This window comes from Rhyacophila brunnea, unplaced genomic scaffold (genome assembly GCF_057557595.1).
Source record: "Rhyacophila brunnea isolate RB1 unplaced genomic scaffold, BYU_Rbru_1.0 scaffold_7, whole genome shotgun sequence".
Classification (NCBI taxonomy): domain Eukaryota; kingdom Metazoa; phylum Arthropoda; class Insecta; order Trichoptera; family Rhyacophilidae; genus Rhyacophila; species Rhyacophila brunnea.
Genome location: NW_028233339.1, coordinates 33250574 through 33269204, shown reverse-complemented (window position 1 = coordinate 33269204; position 18631 = coordinate 33250574). Strand labels below are relative to the sequence as shown.

At 30.5% G+C, this 18631-nt stretch overlaps 1 protein-coding gene across 1 annotated transcript in view; it reads left to right on the top strand.

Moving 5' to 3' along the window:
- The first annotated feature begins 228 nt into the window (after positions 1 to 228).
- Positions 229 to 18631, top strand: part of LOC147064740 (G protein-coupled receptor dmsr-1-like) — a 214256-nt gene continuing 195853 nt past the window's right edge. The window contains exon 1 of the mRNA XM_085958022.1: positions 229 to 1309. Within this exon, the coding sequence (XP_085814148.1) occupies positions 319 to 1309 (991 nt within the window). The 5' untranslated portion in view covers positions 229 to 318. The remainder of the gene's footprint in view (positions 1310 to 18631) is intronic.

Sequence of the window (18631 nt, the reverse complement as noted above, 5' to 3'; positions counted from 1 at the left end):
TATGAATTGTGAAATGAAATCTAACGGAAGTATATAATTAAAACAAACATGACGTATTACTGTGAAAGTACTTATTTGGTGATATTTTAGGTTTTTTTTAGTTGCAATATGGCGAGAAACTTATTTTTATACAGTGGTGTTTAAAAATATACGCTTTCATATAACTTACACAGTAATTGGTTGAAAAGATAAATAAAACCATTTTTCACGTTACCGATGTCCCTCCGTTTATTAAATACTTTTATATATTATTATAATGTGTACCTAACTAAATAAAGTGATATTTTTTTCTATCATCAGTGATAAAATTCTATCAAAATGAATGACACGGACGATGGTAATGAGACTACGGTCTATTGTGGAGCAGCGACTGATGAATTCTACATGTCATACATTCAAATACATGGATACGTCAGTATTCTCGTTTGCGTATTCGGTTCAGTGGCGAATTCTCTCAACATCGCAGTACTCACACGCCGTGAGATGATGTCACCGACAAACGCAATACTGACAGGCCTGGCGATCGCTGATTTATTCGTGATGTTAGAATACATCCCTTACGCTCTCCACCTATATTGGCCTGTAACTGTGAGATCTCGCCGGGAACAATTCAGCTATCAATGGGCTTGTTTTGTATATTTTCATTCGCTGTTTGCACAAATATGTCACACAATATCTATCTGTCTGACAGTAACATTAGCAGTGTGGCGATATATTGCGATAGCTCATCCCCAAACAAACCGCCGCTGGTGTAATATGCGAGTAACCGGAATAACAATAGCGGGCGCTTATCTGATATGTCCAATCATATGTATTCCCATAACACTGTCTATGTTTATTGGACATCAAGATGAATTACTCACCGCCGAAGGAGAATCTACCAAAGACATAGCAAATATATCGTTACTGGAACCTCCTCCTATGAATACGACTTTGTATTCTGTCCAAATGATAGAGAACGAGACGATGACGGTTGTTATGATCTGGGTGTACAGCGTGGTGATAAAACTTATCCCGTGTATTTTGCTGACTATCTTGAGCTCTCAGTTGATAATGGTGTTATTGGAGACAAAGAAACGGAGGCAGCACTTGATGGCAGCTGGAAGAGAGGGTGTTGTCACTGGAAGTGGAGCTGAAGGCGTTGCTAATAAGATGCGGAGACGTTCTGAAAGGCAGACTGATCGAACAACCAGGATGCTGCTAGCCGTTCTGCTTCTTTTCCTCATAACGGAGTTTCCTCAGGGTATCCTGGGATTGCTGAGTGCCATACTTGGCAAGGAGTTCTATCACCAATGCTACTTCAGACTGGGTAAGTGATCATTAAATATACATACATACTTATCTCAATTAATATAAAGAAATAAAAGTATTCATATCAAAAATCAATTACATAACTGATGATAAATCATCAAACTTCTAATAATAATAAGAATTTTAATAATTTAAATTATAGATACATACTATGACGCACTATAGTCAGGCCATGATGTGAAACTATACATTTCAATTGTAGTGCTAGTTATTGCTCATACCTCAAGTGCAATATGGTACACTGTAATATGATTGAATACGTCAATACAAAACTATTTGAAATGTGAAGAGATCTTTGCATCCGCAATAAGTTGCCGCAAACTTTTTAAACGCAACCAAATTGGGTTTTGTCGCAACCAGGTCGGACGGTCTGATAAACCCAGTAGCCGGTTGGACCAACTTGGGCATCTCTTCCATGACGGAGCATAATGTATGTTTACATTCCCAGAGAATATGATTTGCATCCCCTAGCTCTCCGCTACATGGACATGTAGGTCGGGTGACAAGTCCAAGCTTAAAGATCACAGCAAATCACCGTGGCCGGTCAAAAATCGCATTTACTGCTATTATCTTATTGCATTCTAAAATAATCAATAACTAGCACTAACATCGTTACTCGCTATTCAGTGCCCCGTCCTGTCTATAGTTGACCTTGATACGTACCCATCCGTATTTCATATTTAAATGAATTATTTTCAAAACTATCATTTCCGTACGATTTTTTAAAAGAGTTTTATTTAAAATTACCATTATAAGAATACATTTAATATAAATATTATAATAATATACTACTTTTGTAGTAAGATGACAAAACACGATATTTCCGTTTTTTCTAAATTTTTAGAAGACTAATTTTAATCTTCGAAAGAAGTTCAAACAATCGGCATGATATCACACATTGACACAGCTTATTTATCCCAACCTATAAGACATATCATATTTTGATATCTCGTAGATTTCACTGAGACGAGTCTGAAGTTTACATAACTCAATTTGCCAAAAATATAGAAATATCATGTTTTGCCACCTTACTACAAAATTATATTATTATTATATTATTTACATATCGACTTACCAATTCCAAGAATCATACTTTTTTTCAGGAAGCAAACATTCTTATATCAAAGAGTATGACTATTCATTATATTATTAAGAAAAACTTCCACAGAATCATGAGTTCACATTCTACTTAAGTTTTAATAACATTACTTTGGTATATCTTCGTCGAAACAATTTCAAAAATATTTTTTTTTTATTTCCACCTCAGAAGTTTTTGTAATTTTCTCGTCGATATAAAGATAATATTAACTCCAAAATGCTGACATTCATCACATACAAGTGGATATAAGTATTTGAGAGCGTACCAAACTTATAACTAAACCAATAAATCGAAATAACGAGCAAAAAATCTCATAAGAAGTCATACGAATCCATGTTCGTATATAACAAAAAATAAATGAAGTGTGAAATAACATATAATATTAATTGTTAATTAAAAGACAATTAACTCGATACTAATAATATAATATCAAATTCTTGGTCCTAATAATAAATACCATTATCGTTTACGACTAAAATATCTAATGAAGCAGGTATTCAATCAAAATTATCCAGTCTAGTTTTGACAATATACTATTTGCTTACACACAAGGTCTAAAATTGTAATATACCTACAATATATTAAACTCATTTATAAGCTAGTTTCTGAATGTATAATATAGAAATCAAATAGTAATTGAATATATCTCATAAAAAATCGTAACACAGTGGTGTCACGATTTTGTTAACATATATTTGTCAACATCATGAGCCAGGATTTGGAGGGCGACAAAATATACAGAAAAATAATTTAATAATAACAAATAATTAATATTAAACAATAATATATTCAATTCAATTACGTATGGAAACTGAATTTAATGTTGAAGTAAAAGTACCCACGTGCATTGCATACTACTGAAGAGTGACACTTCACATCACCATCCCAAAGACACACATACTACATTTACGTATACATACATATATGTATATATATTATAGTTTGTGTATTTGGGTGTATGTGTGCTTATTTGTGGATTTTTTATATAAAAAGTAGCGTGTAAATTTGTTTAACTACTATATCATTGTAAAGTCTGATAGGTATTATTGATATACCTCATTAGCTAACTCCATTCAATTTCCAATACGTTGCCACTGTTTCCCAGTATTGACGATTTTACACATCTTGAATGTAGTATTTATTGAATAGTTATTATTTAATGATCTATTATTAGGGTTTGGCGATGTATACGCCTATTGATTGTGTTATTAGTGATAGCGGTTTTATACAAAAACGTCAACTATTCATAATTTGTTTGTTATATTTTAATTGTGATCCTTGACTTAATAGATACTTTGGTGATAAAGTTTTTGCCTATTTTATTGTATTAATCTATTATATAAGTTAAAATTAATTATATTCATTATCATTGTGTATTTACCTGTTGATGAATGCACATAGTACCTGAAGATGCCGAAAGGCGAAACCCGAGTCGCAAACAACGACTCAAATAGAATAGTATAAAACTTAAAATAAATACTTAATATAAAACTTAAATCCATTAGAATTCTAATTTTTGTATTATAGAAAAAGTTAACAAGAATCTTTACATTATGAACGTTTTGTTTTTTGGCGCGATATCGAAACAAACAAACGTAAATAATTAATGTATTTATATATATTATCTCTAAATAAATGATATCCACTAAAACTAGAGCTTCTAAGCTGGGTTAAGCCGAAACCGCCTAACAGGGTAAACGTACGTTTTTTTAAATAACCGAAAACCGGGTAATTGTACTCGGCTAACCAAAGAAAATCTCAGTAGGTATTTTAATGAAAGGGGCAATTAAATAGAATATAATAAATTGATAAGAATTAATATAGTTGATAGCGAAATTACTTGTAAATAATACTTTATCTGTGCTTATTTATTATGCAGACCAATATACTAGGTCAATTAATTGTCTTGTATCTGATCTTTGCAGAGTAGTTAAATTTCTGACAATGTATTAAATAATTTAATGACTGTCCTTTTTGCCGTATACGTATAGATCAGATATATTAATTATAGATTAATTTAATAAAACGCACAAATTTATAGTACTTATTCCACTTTTATTATTTAATAAATCTGGACCTGTTTCGTCTTCCTCAAAGGGACATTTTCAACTGAATAATATTCATAAAACAGGTATTTTCTAAAACAAAATTATAAAGATATATTAACATATTTAAACAAGGCGAATTCTGAAATCGGTCGGTTTAAACGTGTTAACTGAATTCTTATTCCTAAATAAACCGAAAACCGGGTTGTACTTTTACTCAGATATTTGGATGCCCTAATTCATACGTATCATGTATTGATTTGAGTAGATAACGACCACTGTACTTCAGAATATAATCAACATTCTTCGCTTAGATAGAACAATCGTCCCTCTCCGCAATTTGACACATAGGTACCTACTTACAACGAAAACGTTCGGAATCAAATAATATTACGCATTTAATATAAAAAAGGCAATAGGTACGTCGTTTATATTCCACAGATAGAACTCAATCAGTCTCTAATAATAGTATATATTTATTGTTCAACTGCTTCATAAATTTCATTCGGTTGTAATTATTTTAAATGTTATTTGTTACTTAATATGTAATAATATTAGGTTTACTTTGGCATCAATATTTTATTGTTATCCAATTTGCTGTTTGTCAATATTTTTGTCTAAATAAGGATAATAATATCAATACCATTATCCTTATTTGGAATATTTTAATGCTGCTATGCTATATACTATGCATTATTTTAGCCATCATTTCATAGTTTTTTCGTAATTTTTGCTCCAAATTGAGCATAAGTAAATGTATTATTTTGTAATATAACCTGTTCGTTATTCGCCAATATATATTATATATAATAATTATTATGTATATCAATAAATCCACCGTTTTGAAGTTAATAATTTGACAGTTGTTTCGAGTCGATGTGTCCAAAACATGTAACTCTTGCAGTGTCATCAGTAAACACGAAGTATTTTTTTAATGCATAACAAATGAAATTTCTCATCATGAAATGAAGTGATATGAGACCAATGCGATATTTATTTTTACCTTATTAATGTTTCCATTCTAAAATTATGTTAAATATAGCTATAAATCGTTTTAGGAATTTTTTTTAATTAAGATGTATACCTACTCAATGATCGGTGTATTTTCACATGCACGATTTAAAGCTCATTAACTGAAATCAATTAGCAAATATTATAATTTTAGGCCGTTCTTAATTCAGAAAACAGAAAAAATGACTTACTTATAAAATACACGGAGCATCTTAAGAAATGCTAATTTTTTAATGAATCTCTCAGATGTATTAAGCTAATTATCATCATACGAATAACGAGACTCAAAATACATTACGAATTTAAATATTATAAACATTTCACTTAATAATTTATATATTTTATATATTTTATTCAAGTAATCACGATTTTTTAATACCTACCAAAAGAATATTTCTACCGATAGCAAACATCAGTTACTGACAACAACAACAACAAACATCATCACTACTGTTTGTGATGGTCTTACACTGGTATTCTTGAGCATCTCTGTCAAAATCGATTGAAAATTAAAAAATAAACATGACATACCATTTTCACATTTTTGTATTACAATCAATTAAAACTTTGTCTAATAAAAATATTATCCTTGGAAAATGGAACTATCTTCTTTATATATGAAAAATAAATTAATTAGTATCGAATACTTACTAAATAATTCAGCCCACCAACAAAAATATACAGAACTTCCCCTGGCAAATCATAAAATAGTGGCAATTTAAACGACGTCTATTTTTTTTGAGTAAAAATATTTCAGACTCAAATGTTAATAATTAATTAAATATTTTATTTTTGAATAGTTTGCTTTACTATTCTATGTGTAGCAATCATACCATTCAGCATTAAATGAGTGACATACTTAAATATGTATGTTTTCTTGTCGAAACAAAACAATAGAGCGATAATAATTGTCAGCATTTCCTCAATCATAACTAGATCAGTAAGGTCTGTTGTGATTGGTTAATTGCGACAATATCTTTTGAAATATATGTATTTCATTTTTGTATAAATTGGAAGGACAATGCATGAATCCTCACGTAACTCATTGAGTCCATCACTACACGCACTACTATTGTCACGAGTCCTTCACTGAGCATAGTCAACACCATTCCACTCGAATCAAGTTTCTCAGTTCATTAATATAATCATCAATCTCTTGATCCCATTGATCTCACCAGTACATCATTGTCCGCGATTACAATCTCACGTTATCATTCTTATTATTGTATTCATGTATCTATCAATAAACTCTCCTGCAAACATCCACGCAACAATGACCTTCTACCTCCTCCACCTCATCATCGCCAAATATGTTATGGTATTAACTAGTAGCATGTAAACATTATTTAGGTAGTCAGATGCTTATTATCTACAGCAGTGGTCCCCAACCCCCGGTCCGTGGATCAAATTGTACCGGGCCGCCCAAGGAACATTAAATTATTTCCATTTTATTTACTGTGGCGACCCATTTGTCAACAAACCAGGCGCATCTAGCATCTCTGTGCAAAGAGAAGATCAACTGCTGGAGATTGCAAATGACCGCTGCCTTACAACTACGTTCGAGACAACAACTCTGCTGGTGTTCTGGATTAAAGTCATGGCGGAATACCCTGAGATTGCCACCACAGCACTTAAATCCCTATTGCTATTTCTGACATCCTATCTGTGTGAAGCGGGGTTTTCTACAATGACAGCAACCAAAACAAAACAACGGAATAAACTGGACATAAGCAACACACTTCGGGTATCATAGTCTCCTATTACCACCAGATGGAACCGTCTCGTTGCAAAGAAACAAGCTCAGGGTTCTCATTGGTTTAGCGTTCTAATGAGTTAAAATGTTAAATCACTTTATATTCATTTTTGGCGTAACTGTATTAAATCATAATAATTTAAAATATAAACAATCAACGCCCCCCCCCCCCTCAGCGGGCCGCGGTAAAATTATCAAACGTTGACCGGTCCGCGGCGATAAAATAGTTGGGGACCACTGGTCTACATTGTCTCATACTAACGACACCCATAACAAAACAAACAATAATTTCTGCAGTGTATAAAAGTGCACGTACTTCTCCACCCATATTTTAAAGCCATACAATGCAATCTCATACAAAGGCATTTTATATTGGATCTTTATTCAAATTATATCACTTCTAAGTTGTCCTCTTTTCTCCTCGTAAAATACCAGATAACAGTATTTGCTCTAAAATGCATGAATTATTCTATATATGTACACACGTAATACTATTATTCTAATAATGCAATTGAGTAGGTCAAAAGCAAGATGGATTCACATTGAGATATTTGCATAAAAATAATGACATAGTTATGAGAGGTTTTTAGGTAGGTAAGTACATTATAAGGTAAGGACATTGACCTTATTTTAAATGTACCTATTTTTTCCTTTCTTACTATTCTCTTTTTCTGTTATATCTTAGATCACTCACATTATGTATAAATTTCAATAATTCTTAACATATATATTATAAATATGTATATATATTTATGTATATATAGGTATAATTACTTATATATTTTTAGAAAATTATTAAATATTCCTCCTAATTTTTCTTATGTAATTTCTTTATATTTATGTTCTTCTTATTGTTAGGCTTACTTAACTATATTATAATTTATATATAGAAGCTTTGCTGGTTGCAATAACTTTTCACTATTCTATTTTTAAACATATTTTACCACGTTTTTGTTTGTTTGTCCAGTACACATTTTTTCTTGTGTGTCCAGTCTTAGCAACTAAATTATTAATATATACGTGCTTTACTATGGAAATCAATATAAAATGTCAAAATGATATTTCAGTATTCTATATTTATTCAGTATTTCTATCAAGTACAAAAAAAAGTATTTAGTAATACATAGAATTGTCAAGTTTATATGATACAACAGAAAACTTAAAAACGTGCTACATAAAAAGTTATTTTTATCTTGTAATTATTTGTTATCAAAATCTAACTGTTTCCTTAATAAATAAAAATAACAAAAATAAATTTAACAAAATTAAGTATTCCGAATTATGTTATTTAGTCTAATTTTAACAATAATTCAGAGTGTGACTTGTCCATTTAAAAAATGGAAAGAAGCTCTTTTGGTTTAATTTACTAAAATAATAAATTATACGTGTAGTTACTAAAACAATAAGATACTAAATAATTATTGACAAAACTGATTGTTTTTTGGTCACATTTAAAAACTTGAAATATGTAATTAAAAAAGAACGTCACTCGTTTGTTTATGATTTTCTCATAATATTTATGTATGTGTTGGGAGAGAACTAAATACCAACACACAGGTGTGGCGTAAGAGTGGGAAGTAGAATCTGTCTCCCTCTTACAAACAATAGTCGGTATCTAGCAGAGTCGCACAGCGAGCGCTAGATGTCGACACATACTTCTTTATTCTTATATTATTAATTATATTATTTAATTATATCGTTATATTATTCTATTAGACGGCTATACTTCAACAATATGTTTCTGTATTTTTTATTGTTTTGTATTTATTTATAAAAATAAATAAATAGTGTATTAGCTACGTCCACGATGACCGAGCGGCTAACGCGTCGGCTTATAATATCCCAGTTAGAGTCCCAGGTTCAAATCCTAGGTCTGGCAAATACGGATATAATTTTTCATGGACCTAACAGGTTGATCAAGTGGCTAACATCCATTTCTCATAAAAACAAAAATCTGTTAATAAAAATCGCCACTCTGTGGTGGCCCATGTGACCTTCTTAGAATCGGATACAGTAATTATAGTAAAATAAATAAAACTCCCACGATGGCCGCGCGGATTAAGCGTCGGCCTATAGCTTCGTGGGTCCCAGGTTCGAATCCTGGGTCTTAGACCTTAATGTTGAGCAAGTGGCTGACATCCATTTCTCGTAAAAACAAAAATCTGTTAATACAAACCTCCACTCCGTGGAGGCCCATATGATCCTATTAGAATCGGACATGGTCGAAAGAAAAGAAAAAAGAAATAAAATATAATAGAAACAGAATATCTAAAAATAAATCGATGTTACCAATGCAAATTGCTTAGGTATTACTTACTTACTTACTTACTAAAAGCAACAGAAAAATGTGTCAATATAATATGAAGTGTTGTAAAATTGTTAAATTCAACACCTCCACAAAAAATATACTTTCCAAGTTCACCATGTGATACATAGCATCATGAAACAGTAAATCTGTTCTCCAATAGGGTATCTTGAAGTCTCGCTGAATTACGAATTAATCTAATAATTACCCGTGTATATAATATCATAACAATTCAGTTGACGCTTATACATTATCTTACATATTCCAAATTACCTTTAGAGATAGAAATTATAATACTTACGATAATAATATATTAACAAAGATAAACTTCTAAGATGTAACTTAGTGTGTTACATAATATCGTTGAATAATGTATTTATAAAGTAAATTTTGCTACTTACCAATTACTAATTTGATTTTGTTATGTAAGTAAAGTACATAATTCAATTATTATGATGTCGAACTTGTAAGAATACAACTATGTAGTATTACTAATTTGATATATTATGATATATATATTACGAATATATTATTACATACGTATTGTAGAATGTATTTAATTGTTATGGAACGGCGGACTCAACTTCATATAAACATCTTTTATATTTAAACTGGCTTTAATACAAGCTAATATAATATATTATAATATAATAGATTATATTTTAAACAATAACTTGTTAACAGTCTGTTTTGATACAGTGATTGAATGTAGTCGATGAGTCTTTCTTTAAAGTTGAATTAAAACTGAATTGAAAAGCTATTTTGATTCTATACAAAACAAACTTCATTAATATTACATATATGGCATTCTCAGACGTTTTAGTTTGTTAAGAAAAGTGGATACCTATAAAACAATATCCATTAGAGTGAAGTTTGAAATAATAAGCGATAAAGATGCATTGCACTCCAGTCGTTTAGATAGTGCAATAAAGAAAATCTTTATCAAACGCATTACCAGACAATCATTGTGCTGCTTATTAATACTTGATAAAAATACAAAAGTAGGCTCAACATTTTGGGGCTATGACATCATACAATATTATATGATGGATAACACTAAATTTCACGAGCATAATTTTTTTAATTTACAATATATATATAACAAACAATACCTCTAGCAATCGTATAATAATGCTATTTATAGCAAAGGCGAAGTTCCTCTTTCTTCCAAAAAAATATTTCAAATACTCTTCGTTGGTTTGAAATGAGTGAACATGAATCAAAGAAAATGTATGTAGGGTTTAATTGAATTTTAAAACTTACCAACACTATCTGCAATTTGTATTCTTTGTTCAATGAAAACAAATACGTATTGATTGACTGACAAACTTTAGTGCGCACAATTTATATTAGATCTTAACAGTCTACCTTCACCCTTCGCCACTGGTGCGCATAGTGATTGAAGATGCCGAAAGATGAAACGCGGGTCGTAAAAAACGAGTCGAAAGGAATAGTTCAAAACTTAAATCAATTATAATAATTAATGTAGTTGTATAATACTGTCTGATATTTTTTTTATATAAGGATATTTTAATCTGTTTTTATTATTTCTTTTATCACCACGTTGAAAAGGGGTTAATATTTATATTCAAAAGTTTTAGGGTCAACAAGGTCATTAAATAGAACGATACATCACTTTTAAACTATCTTGTCATTCACATTTTTCATATCCTAACATCATCAATCATTTTTGTAATAAAACGGAAGTTTTTATGTTTTTTCGACATTATTTACATTTCCGAACTTAGCTGCTTATACAAAAATGATTCTTATTTATTAACATAAATGTGCCTCAGAGGCAGACGACCACAATTCCATTTTTGGTAAAAATTTTCGCCAGAACTATTATCGTAAAATACTAACTATAACAATAAAAACAATAAACTTAATAATATAAGGGTGTGTAAGCAACATGCTTTTCATCGACTCGGAAATGTGTAAATTAGATTTTAAAATCTAGGCATCCAGAATCTTATTATCCAGCTTGATTCTCGATCTCGAAACACTGGGATTGAAAATACTGAATTGTTTTGTAGAAAAATAGTTATTTTTTTTCATATTATAGATACTTACTTATATAACGTTAAGAAGATGGTAGTTTCTAAATTTTATCAAAATTATAATCTATCGAATGTGCGATTAAAGCTACGTCAATATGGAAATGTGTCAAAATAACGACGACTTTATCACACTCTAATTAAGTACCTATATAAATCAGTCCTAAAGAATATTGTTTATTTTCATTAGCGTAAAAGATAACAAATATTTAATATCGTGGGGTAACTGCCAAAAGTTGGTAAGTCTCTAAATCATGTTATGAAGTAATTGCAATTTGAAAGTTTCACGTGCACTCTAATTTCAGGCATAATGCTAATTTAATTATGCTTTATGTGCATGTTCTACGTATATAAAGGATGACCTTGAATTTTTTTCTAGCATATTTATTTATAAATACAGATACATAATCCGTTATTAACTCTAAATACCTACATTATCGACTTACCATCTTTTGGCAGTAATTATAATAATTATTGTAATGAACTACGTTTTTTATTCAACGAATAATTATTTACATGAATATTATTTGATGAATGAATGAATGATTTAGGAATGTATAGTTTTATTGAACATTTTTTTTTAAATATAGTGCTTTATTAAATTATTACCAAGTGTAAATACCTTTTGACTAAAATATGCAGAGATCCTAATGTCGACTAGGACTAAAGGTACCTAGTATTAGTACCTTGATTCAAGCCACAAAAGTAGGCAATATTTACGAAATTTGAGTCATCAGTTGCATGACTACTAATTTATTCTATCATACTTAATTAGGGTACTGGTGGCCAAATTGGTAAAGTACATTGGCCGAAATGCATCTAAATGCAAGTTCAAGACTTGTCCGGTACCAAGATTTTCTATCTGAAATGTTACAAACTTATGAACTCAATATTATAATATACATATTTAAAACTAATTAGAAAGAAGATTATTTATAAGTAAGTATATCAGCAAATAAATAATGAGATCATTTATGACACGTTTATTATGTATCAATATGCCCCATGTATATCTTAATATCAATGTGACGTAATGTAAATATAATGTGTTAAGCGTATATTGTTCAAGTATGCTACCAGTTCTCACGTATGAATTGAGAACCCTTGAGAATTCCATAAATTGCCAGTAGCGCCACGTGGCATGGATGGGTGTATGTTGGAAACACCAGAAAATAAACCAACATGTAAGGAAGCCAACAAGAGTACGCGATGTCATAGAGGCCCGTGTGAGTGGAATTCCACTCAATAAATGCCGTCATACAATGGTATCCAAGGAGCACTAAAACTCTAGCGAATAGACGAACTCATAAAGTTCTGTACATGGTAGGTAAGAACTAGGGACCGAGTAGAATGGACGAAGCTATGGGATACCTTCTTCCAGCATTGAATTGATCACGGTTGATTATAATAATAATGACAGGTGAGACAAACATTATTGTTGCTCTGTACGATTACGCGCCGTATCGATACCTCTATAGCGCAGGGAAAAAATATAAAGCTCATTAATATAATATATTATATTAATAAAATATATATATAATTATTATTCCCGTTGGGGTCATATTGATGTAGAGCACCCAAGTAGTTAAAATCGCCCTTGCATTGATTAACCCATCACTGTGAAGCATTTTTCTTTACGCCATTCTCAATATCGTTATGGCATAATATGTATTATAAAGTTGGGGATTTTTTTTATTAAATTCTGAATATATAAAAAATATCACACCACGGATTTTTAAAACCTTGCACTTGAAAATTGCATCACTGACACTTTCAGACATTATTAATATTTAAATAAAAATCGTATGTGGTGTAAGTTTAGAGCACCTGACTATCCCCAATTTTTTACAATCCACCACCACATTTTTCATCCACCTGTATACTGAATTTCATCTACATAATATTATGTACACGCGAAGTAAGTGTCAAGTCCTGTAACAGTTGATTGGAAAATATATTATAATGATATTATGTATTCTAACACAGGTTGACCCATAAGTCATGCTCCACTGTCAAACATTCATATTTTTTTTTAATTTTAGAATAATTTAAAATAAATATATTTTATAATAATATTAACAATAAATTATTCAAATAAACAGAAATGGTCGAATTTTAGTTCGTAGTTCAACAGCAATTATTGTAATACAACAATCATTTTAATGTCAGAAATTATCCATCTAATATAATAATATTATTATCATCAGAGTACATAGTGTGAAATATTACAAAATTTCAGACAAAAGTGATGGAAACACTAAAAGAGTATCAAATACCTTAGATATTTCACTGATATGAGAGAAACTGCAAGAAGATGAATGTGAACGATGAATGTGAACAATGCTTACGGGCCCTTTTAATTAATTTTGTAATTACCGTGCTAATTTGCATTTGAAAAGTAATTAGCAAAAACACAACTTTGTGCGGCCCGTAAGCTATGGGTTAAAAAAAGAAGCATAATATTCTACGTTTACATTTTCAGCATACTTGCTTTTATTATGATGCTGCGAAAATGTTACTTATGCTAATTTTATGAAATGAAACGACGAAAAAAAAACTGTGAAAGCTGAAATAACAAAATCTTCAAAATTCATAATTTATATATTTTTAGTTATTACTTATAGTCCGCCGTTCCGAAGATGGCTTTACAGCCAGAAACAATAATTGTGAACGTAAATTACTCAATTAAAGCAGAATTATCAAAAATAACTTTATAATATATTTTTCAACTGAATAGTAAATTTAATAGCATACCATTTTAGTGTTGGCCAATTGTCATTTAAATTATACAGTTGACTAGCTGAAGTACCCAGCTTTGCACGAGATCACTTGTCTTGATAGATACATATTTTTCTTATCTTTTGAACTGATTTTGACATCAATGGAACAACATTAATTAACACAATTTATTATTTATATTTCACTGTTATGAGTCGATTAAAATATATTGTTTCAGAACACACAATTCCATAAATATGTTTAGCATCCACATATTTTTATGTTTCGTAATTATTTCTACAATTATATAAATAATTGATTACGTACTGTCTATATTTTATTATTTTAAACTTTTTTATTCCGACAAATAATGAGAAAACCACAACGCCTGGGTACACTTAACCAAACAAAGAAACAAACAAAAACACTTGAATATATGGATGAAATAAATCAAACAATTACCTATAGTACTATTTCTAAACTAAGAATCATTTAAATTCTGACATAATATAATTTATTCCTCCCACGTTTCTTGCAGATACCTATGCTTTGTAGCGCCGCTGGAGAAAAAATCATGAAAACTACTGTCTATAGTTGTAATTCGTAATAAATAATTGCATTCTTTCTTCATATGTTATGATTTGTCTTATGATATACTATAATTCAACCATTTCTTCACTTACCTTCCCCAACGAGATATCACTGTCGAACACGTATACACCTAGAGCGGAATGCACAATCTAAGATTTCGTTCCTAAGGATAAGTCGCCGAAAAGCATGACTTAACTATAGACAATCCTGAGTATAGAGTTAAGGAATCCTTAACCATAGACTACTTTTGTTATGAACACGCCCCCTTCTGTATTACCATTTACCACTGACAGCTGCTGTCAAAATAAATTCGCATGTCTATAACACAGTCCATACACTCAAATTCATTTAACAATGTATCTCAATATGGATATTGATAGTGTTAATTCGTTTGGCATGTACTTGCAGAGTATTATTTTATTTTTATACGCCAGCCCGCAGAAATACAAAATACCAGATGAAGAATGACACTTGATGCTAGTGTTACCATGTTTAAAAAAAATCTTGTGGTGCCTGTGGAATCACGTATAATGACTTATAACGGAAACATAAGAGTATTATAATTAAATATTATTATGTATTTATAGTTATTGCATTTATTAAATGCAGTTGTCATATTTTTGTCATCGTTTAACAATTATAAAATAATTTACCTAATTTACCTAACGAGAATTTTTAAATATGGTATTATTTTCAATAAAAATGATCTTAACTAAGGACAGTGTTTCTGCATAGTGTTTTCTGCTAAGGAAATTTTAGTTATGACAAATGTTTCTGCATTCCGCTCCTATTTAACATAGTGGCGAAAAGTGGAAGTAGGCTGTTAAGATCCGATACAAATAGTGCACACTGAACTTTATGAGTCATTTTTATTTGTTGTCATTGAAGATCATCATCAAGAGTCATATCTAAGAATACAAATTGCAGATGTTGCTGGTTAGTTTTTAAAATTGAAGTAAACCCTGCCTTCATAGCGGAGATAAGCTATTGAGATCCGACAAAAATAGTGCACACGAAACTTTGTCAGTCAATCCTTATTGTTTTCATTGAATTAAGTGAACAAATTATACATAAAGTTAGTCGTCGATAGCTATCGACAAAACCCCCCCTTTTAAAAAAAACTTGTAGAATTTAATATTATTAAATTTATATTTTCATGTCTTGTAAAATGGAATTCTACCAAGTAAATGCTAACTCAATTAATATTATGGCTTGGTTTATGCATGGTTTAATTGAAGTTTAAAAACTTACCAAAACTATCTGCAATCTGTAGTCTTAGTTCAATGAAAAGTATCCAAAATACATATGACTGACAAAGTTTAGTGTGCACTATAATATTTATTTCGGATCTTAGCAGCCTACCTCCACTTTCGTCAAAATTTTTACTGTATTGGTTAAACTCAAGACTTAAGACTAGTAGATATAATGACACATGTTCCATATAACATAATATGGTCGACTGCGCAACAATTTTCCAAGTATTTTATCCTTCAGTTTTATATCTCCATCATAATAAATTAATCCTGCTGTCCACCCATTGTCCACCACCTCTTTCAAAGATAGCTAAAAGAAGCAAATACGGAAATACTACGTAATAAAAGTTATATTCTAATATCATAGTTGGCATTGATAGATAGAAAAATACTTCAGTGCGCATTATATTATAATATCTTATATCTCAGTTCCTGTACCACTGCGCTAGATAAACGACTTCTAATGGAAATTTCATTGAGATTCTTATATGAAAAAGAAAATGAAATGTGAAAAAATAAAAGCGCTGCATGAAAGACGTCAACATTATATAATAGAATTTATGCAAAAGATTCTGTGCTACTAAAAGGTTTTACAAAATGCCAGATATCGTCTCAACTCGGCTTAGGTATAATACAAGAAGGTTTTGATATAAAGGTTTTAGGGCTTTCGCGGTTCTTATGCGTACTTCGCAAATAATATACTTTAATATAAACTATTGCCTGCGTATACCTTCTATTTTTTACGATTTTCATGCTGTTTTGTCGCTGTTATGCTGTAACATATTTCAGAGAAAAAACAGTATAAAAGTATACTTATTTTCCTGTATAGCTATAAAATGAAAATATAAAGATTTTATTTATTTATTTTATTTTATTCCACGATACCTACTCATTTTTATACGTATAATAATATTATTGTCTAATTCATCATATTACACATTGCGGTACTTTTTACTTCCAGTAAATGTCGTTACACCCCCCTAGCCTGCCACAAACTACCTCTTATATCACTAATAAATTTACCCTCTTCGTAGATTAGAACAAGACTAGTTTCTGATGATTGAAGAGTGTGTTTAACTAAAATGAACACTATTAAGTTTTATTATGAAGTCCAAATTAGCTATATCATTTAAAATATACGTTTATTTAAAACTTTCATGGTCCCAAATTCTGAGAAGTCAGACTCGATTACGAGCCGTACTGCTGATCGGCAGTCGTACCTACATAATATTGTTATTTAGTTATTTTCGGAGTGGGTCTCTTGATTTTAATTCTCAAAAATCTTTAATCATAATTTTATAAAATAATGGTGCAATCGTCATATTGTTTTAAATAAAACCGTTCTCCACCAACCTGTTGTTCATTGGGCTCTTCTCTAACTTTAATACTCCACTATAGTATCTTTACCACATTATTAACTTTCGTTACATGTTTTTTATTTTGTTATGTTGAGGAGGAGCATCTTGGTTAGTCGGGTGTCTTCCAAGCTTTGGAAATGGACTCCACAACAGAACGACAGAGGTGACCAGAGGACAATGTATTTAGTTCAAAGCTATGTCTTTCTCCGACATGTGCAATCCCCGTCGTTTACGGTTCTAAAGACCATATTATTATAGGAATGATGTAAATTGTAGACCTTTATTTTAGTTTTCTTTTAGTGGAATCTTGATAATATACCCCATCTGTAAAATGTATTTGAATTTGTTTTCCAGTGTAACTCTTCTACTAATTTTATCTTTAACAGTTATAAATAAGTAGACCAGTAGAACTTATGATTTCTCGAATTTTTTCATTTCCCGAGATTCGAGAATTCTCGAAATCAAGTCCGTTTTTTTCGTTTTTAGATCAAAGTAAAATAACTTAACTGGGAACAGAGCTTCTGTTCCAAGTCAAGTCTTTTTTTTAACGAAAGATCAAATTTTGTTGAGAAATTCCATTGAGTTATTTTTAAAAAATCCGGTAGTGGTCGACAGCTTATGATAGTGACAATTTCTCGTTTTCTCGAAATTTTAATTGATAATTTCTCGGGAAACGGGAATTCTCGACATTTTGGTCAATTTATTTCTCGAGATTCAAGATTCTAAATATTTTTTGAGAATTCTCAAGACGAGATTTTCTAATCACAACCTATAGTTATTGGTTATTCCATATTGTGAGAATTTGTCAAATTTATTAAATTCGTAGTCATCGATCATGAGCCCCGAAGAAGCCTTGCAGGCTCGATTGATCTGGTGTATGTAACACTGCTTTATTGTATAATAAATATAATATTATCCCAATTGTTTATGGTAAAATAATATTTTCCACACTATATTGAAGACGATAGATTTTTCTTTAAATAATTAATTATCCACCAAATGATTGTGATTTTGAAAAGCATCTCTCATACGTTACGCCACGGTAAACGACCGACAACGTTTGGAGATAAGGGAGTTGTTAAGTAAATAATTACTGAATAAAACAAATTAATCTTCAAACAAAAAACGAT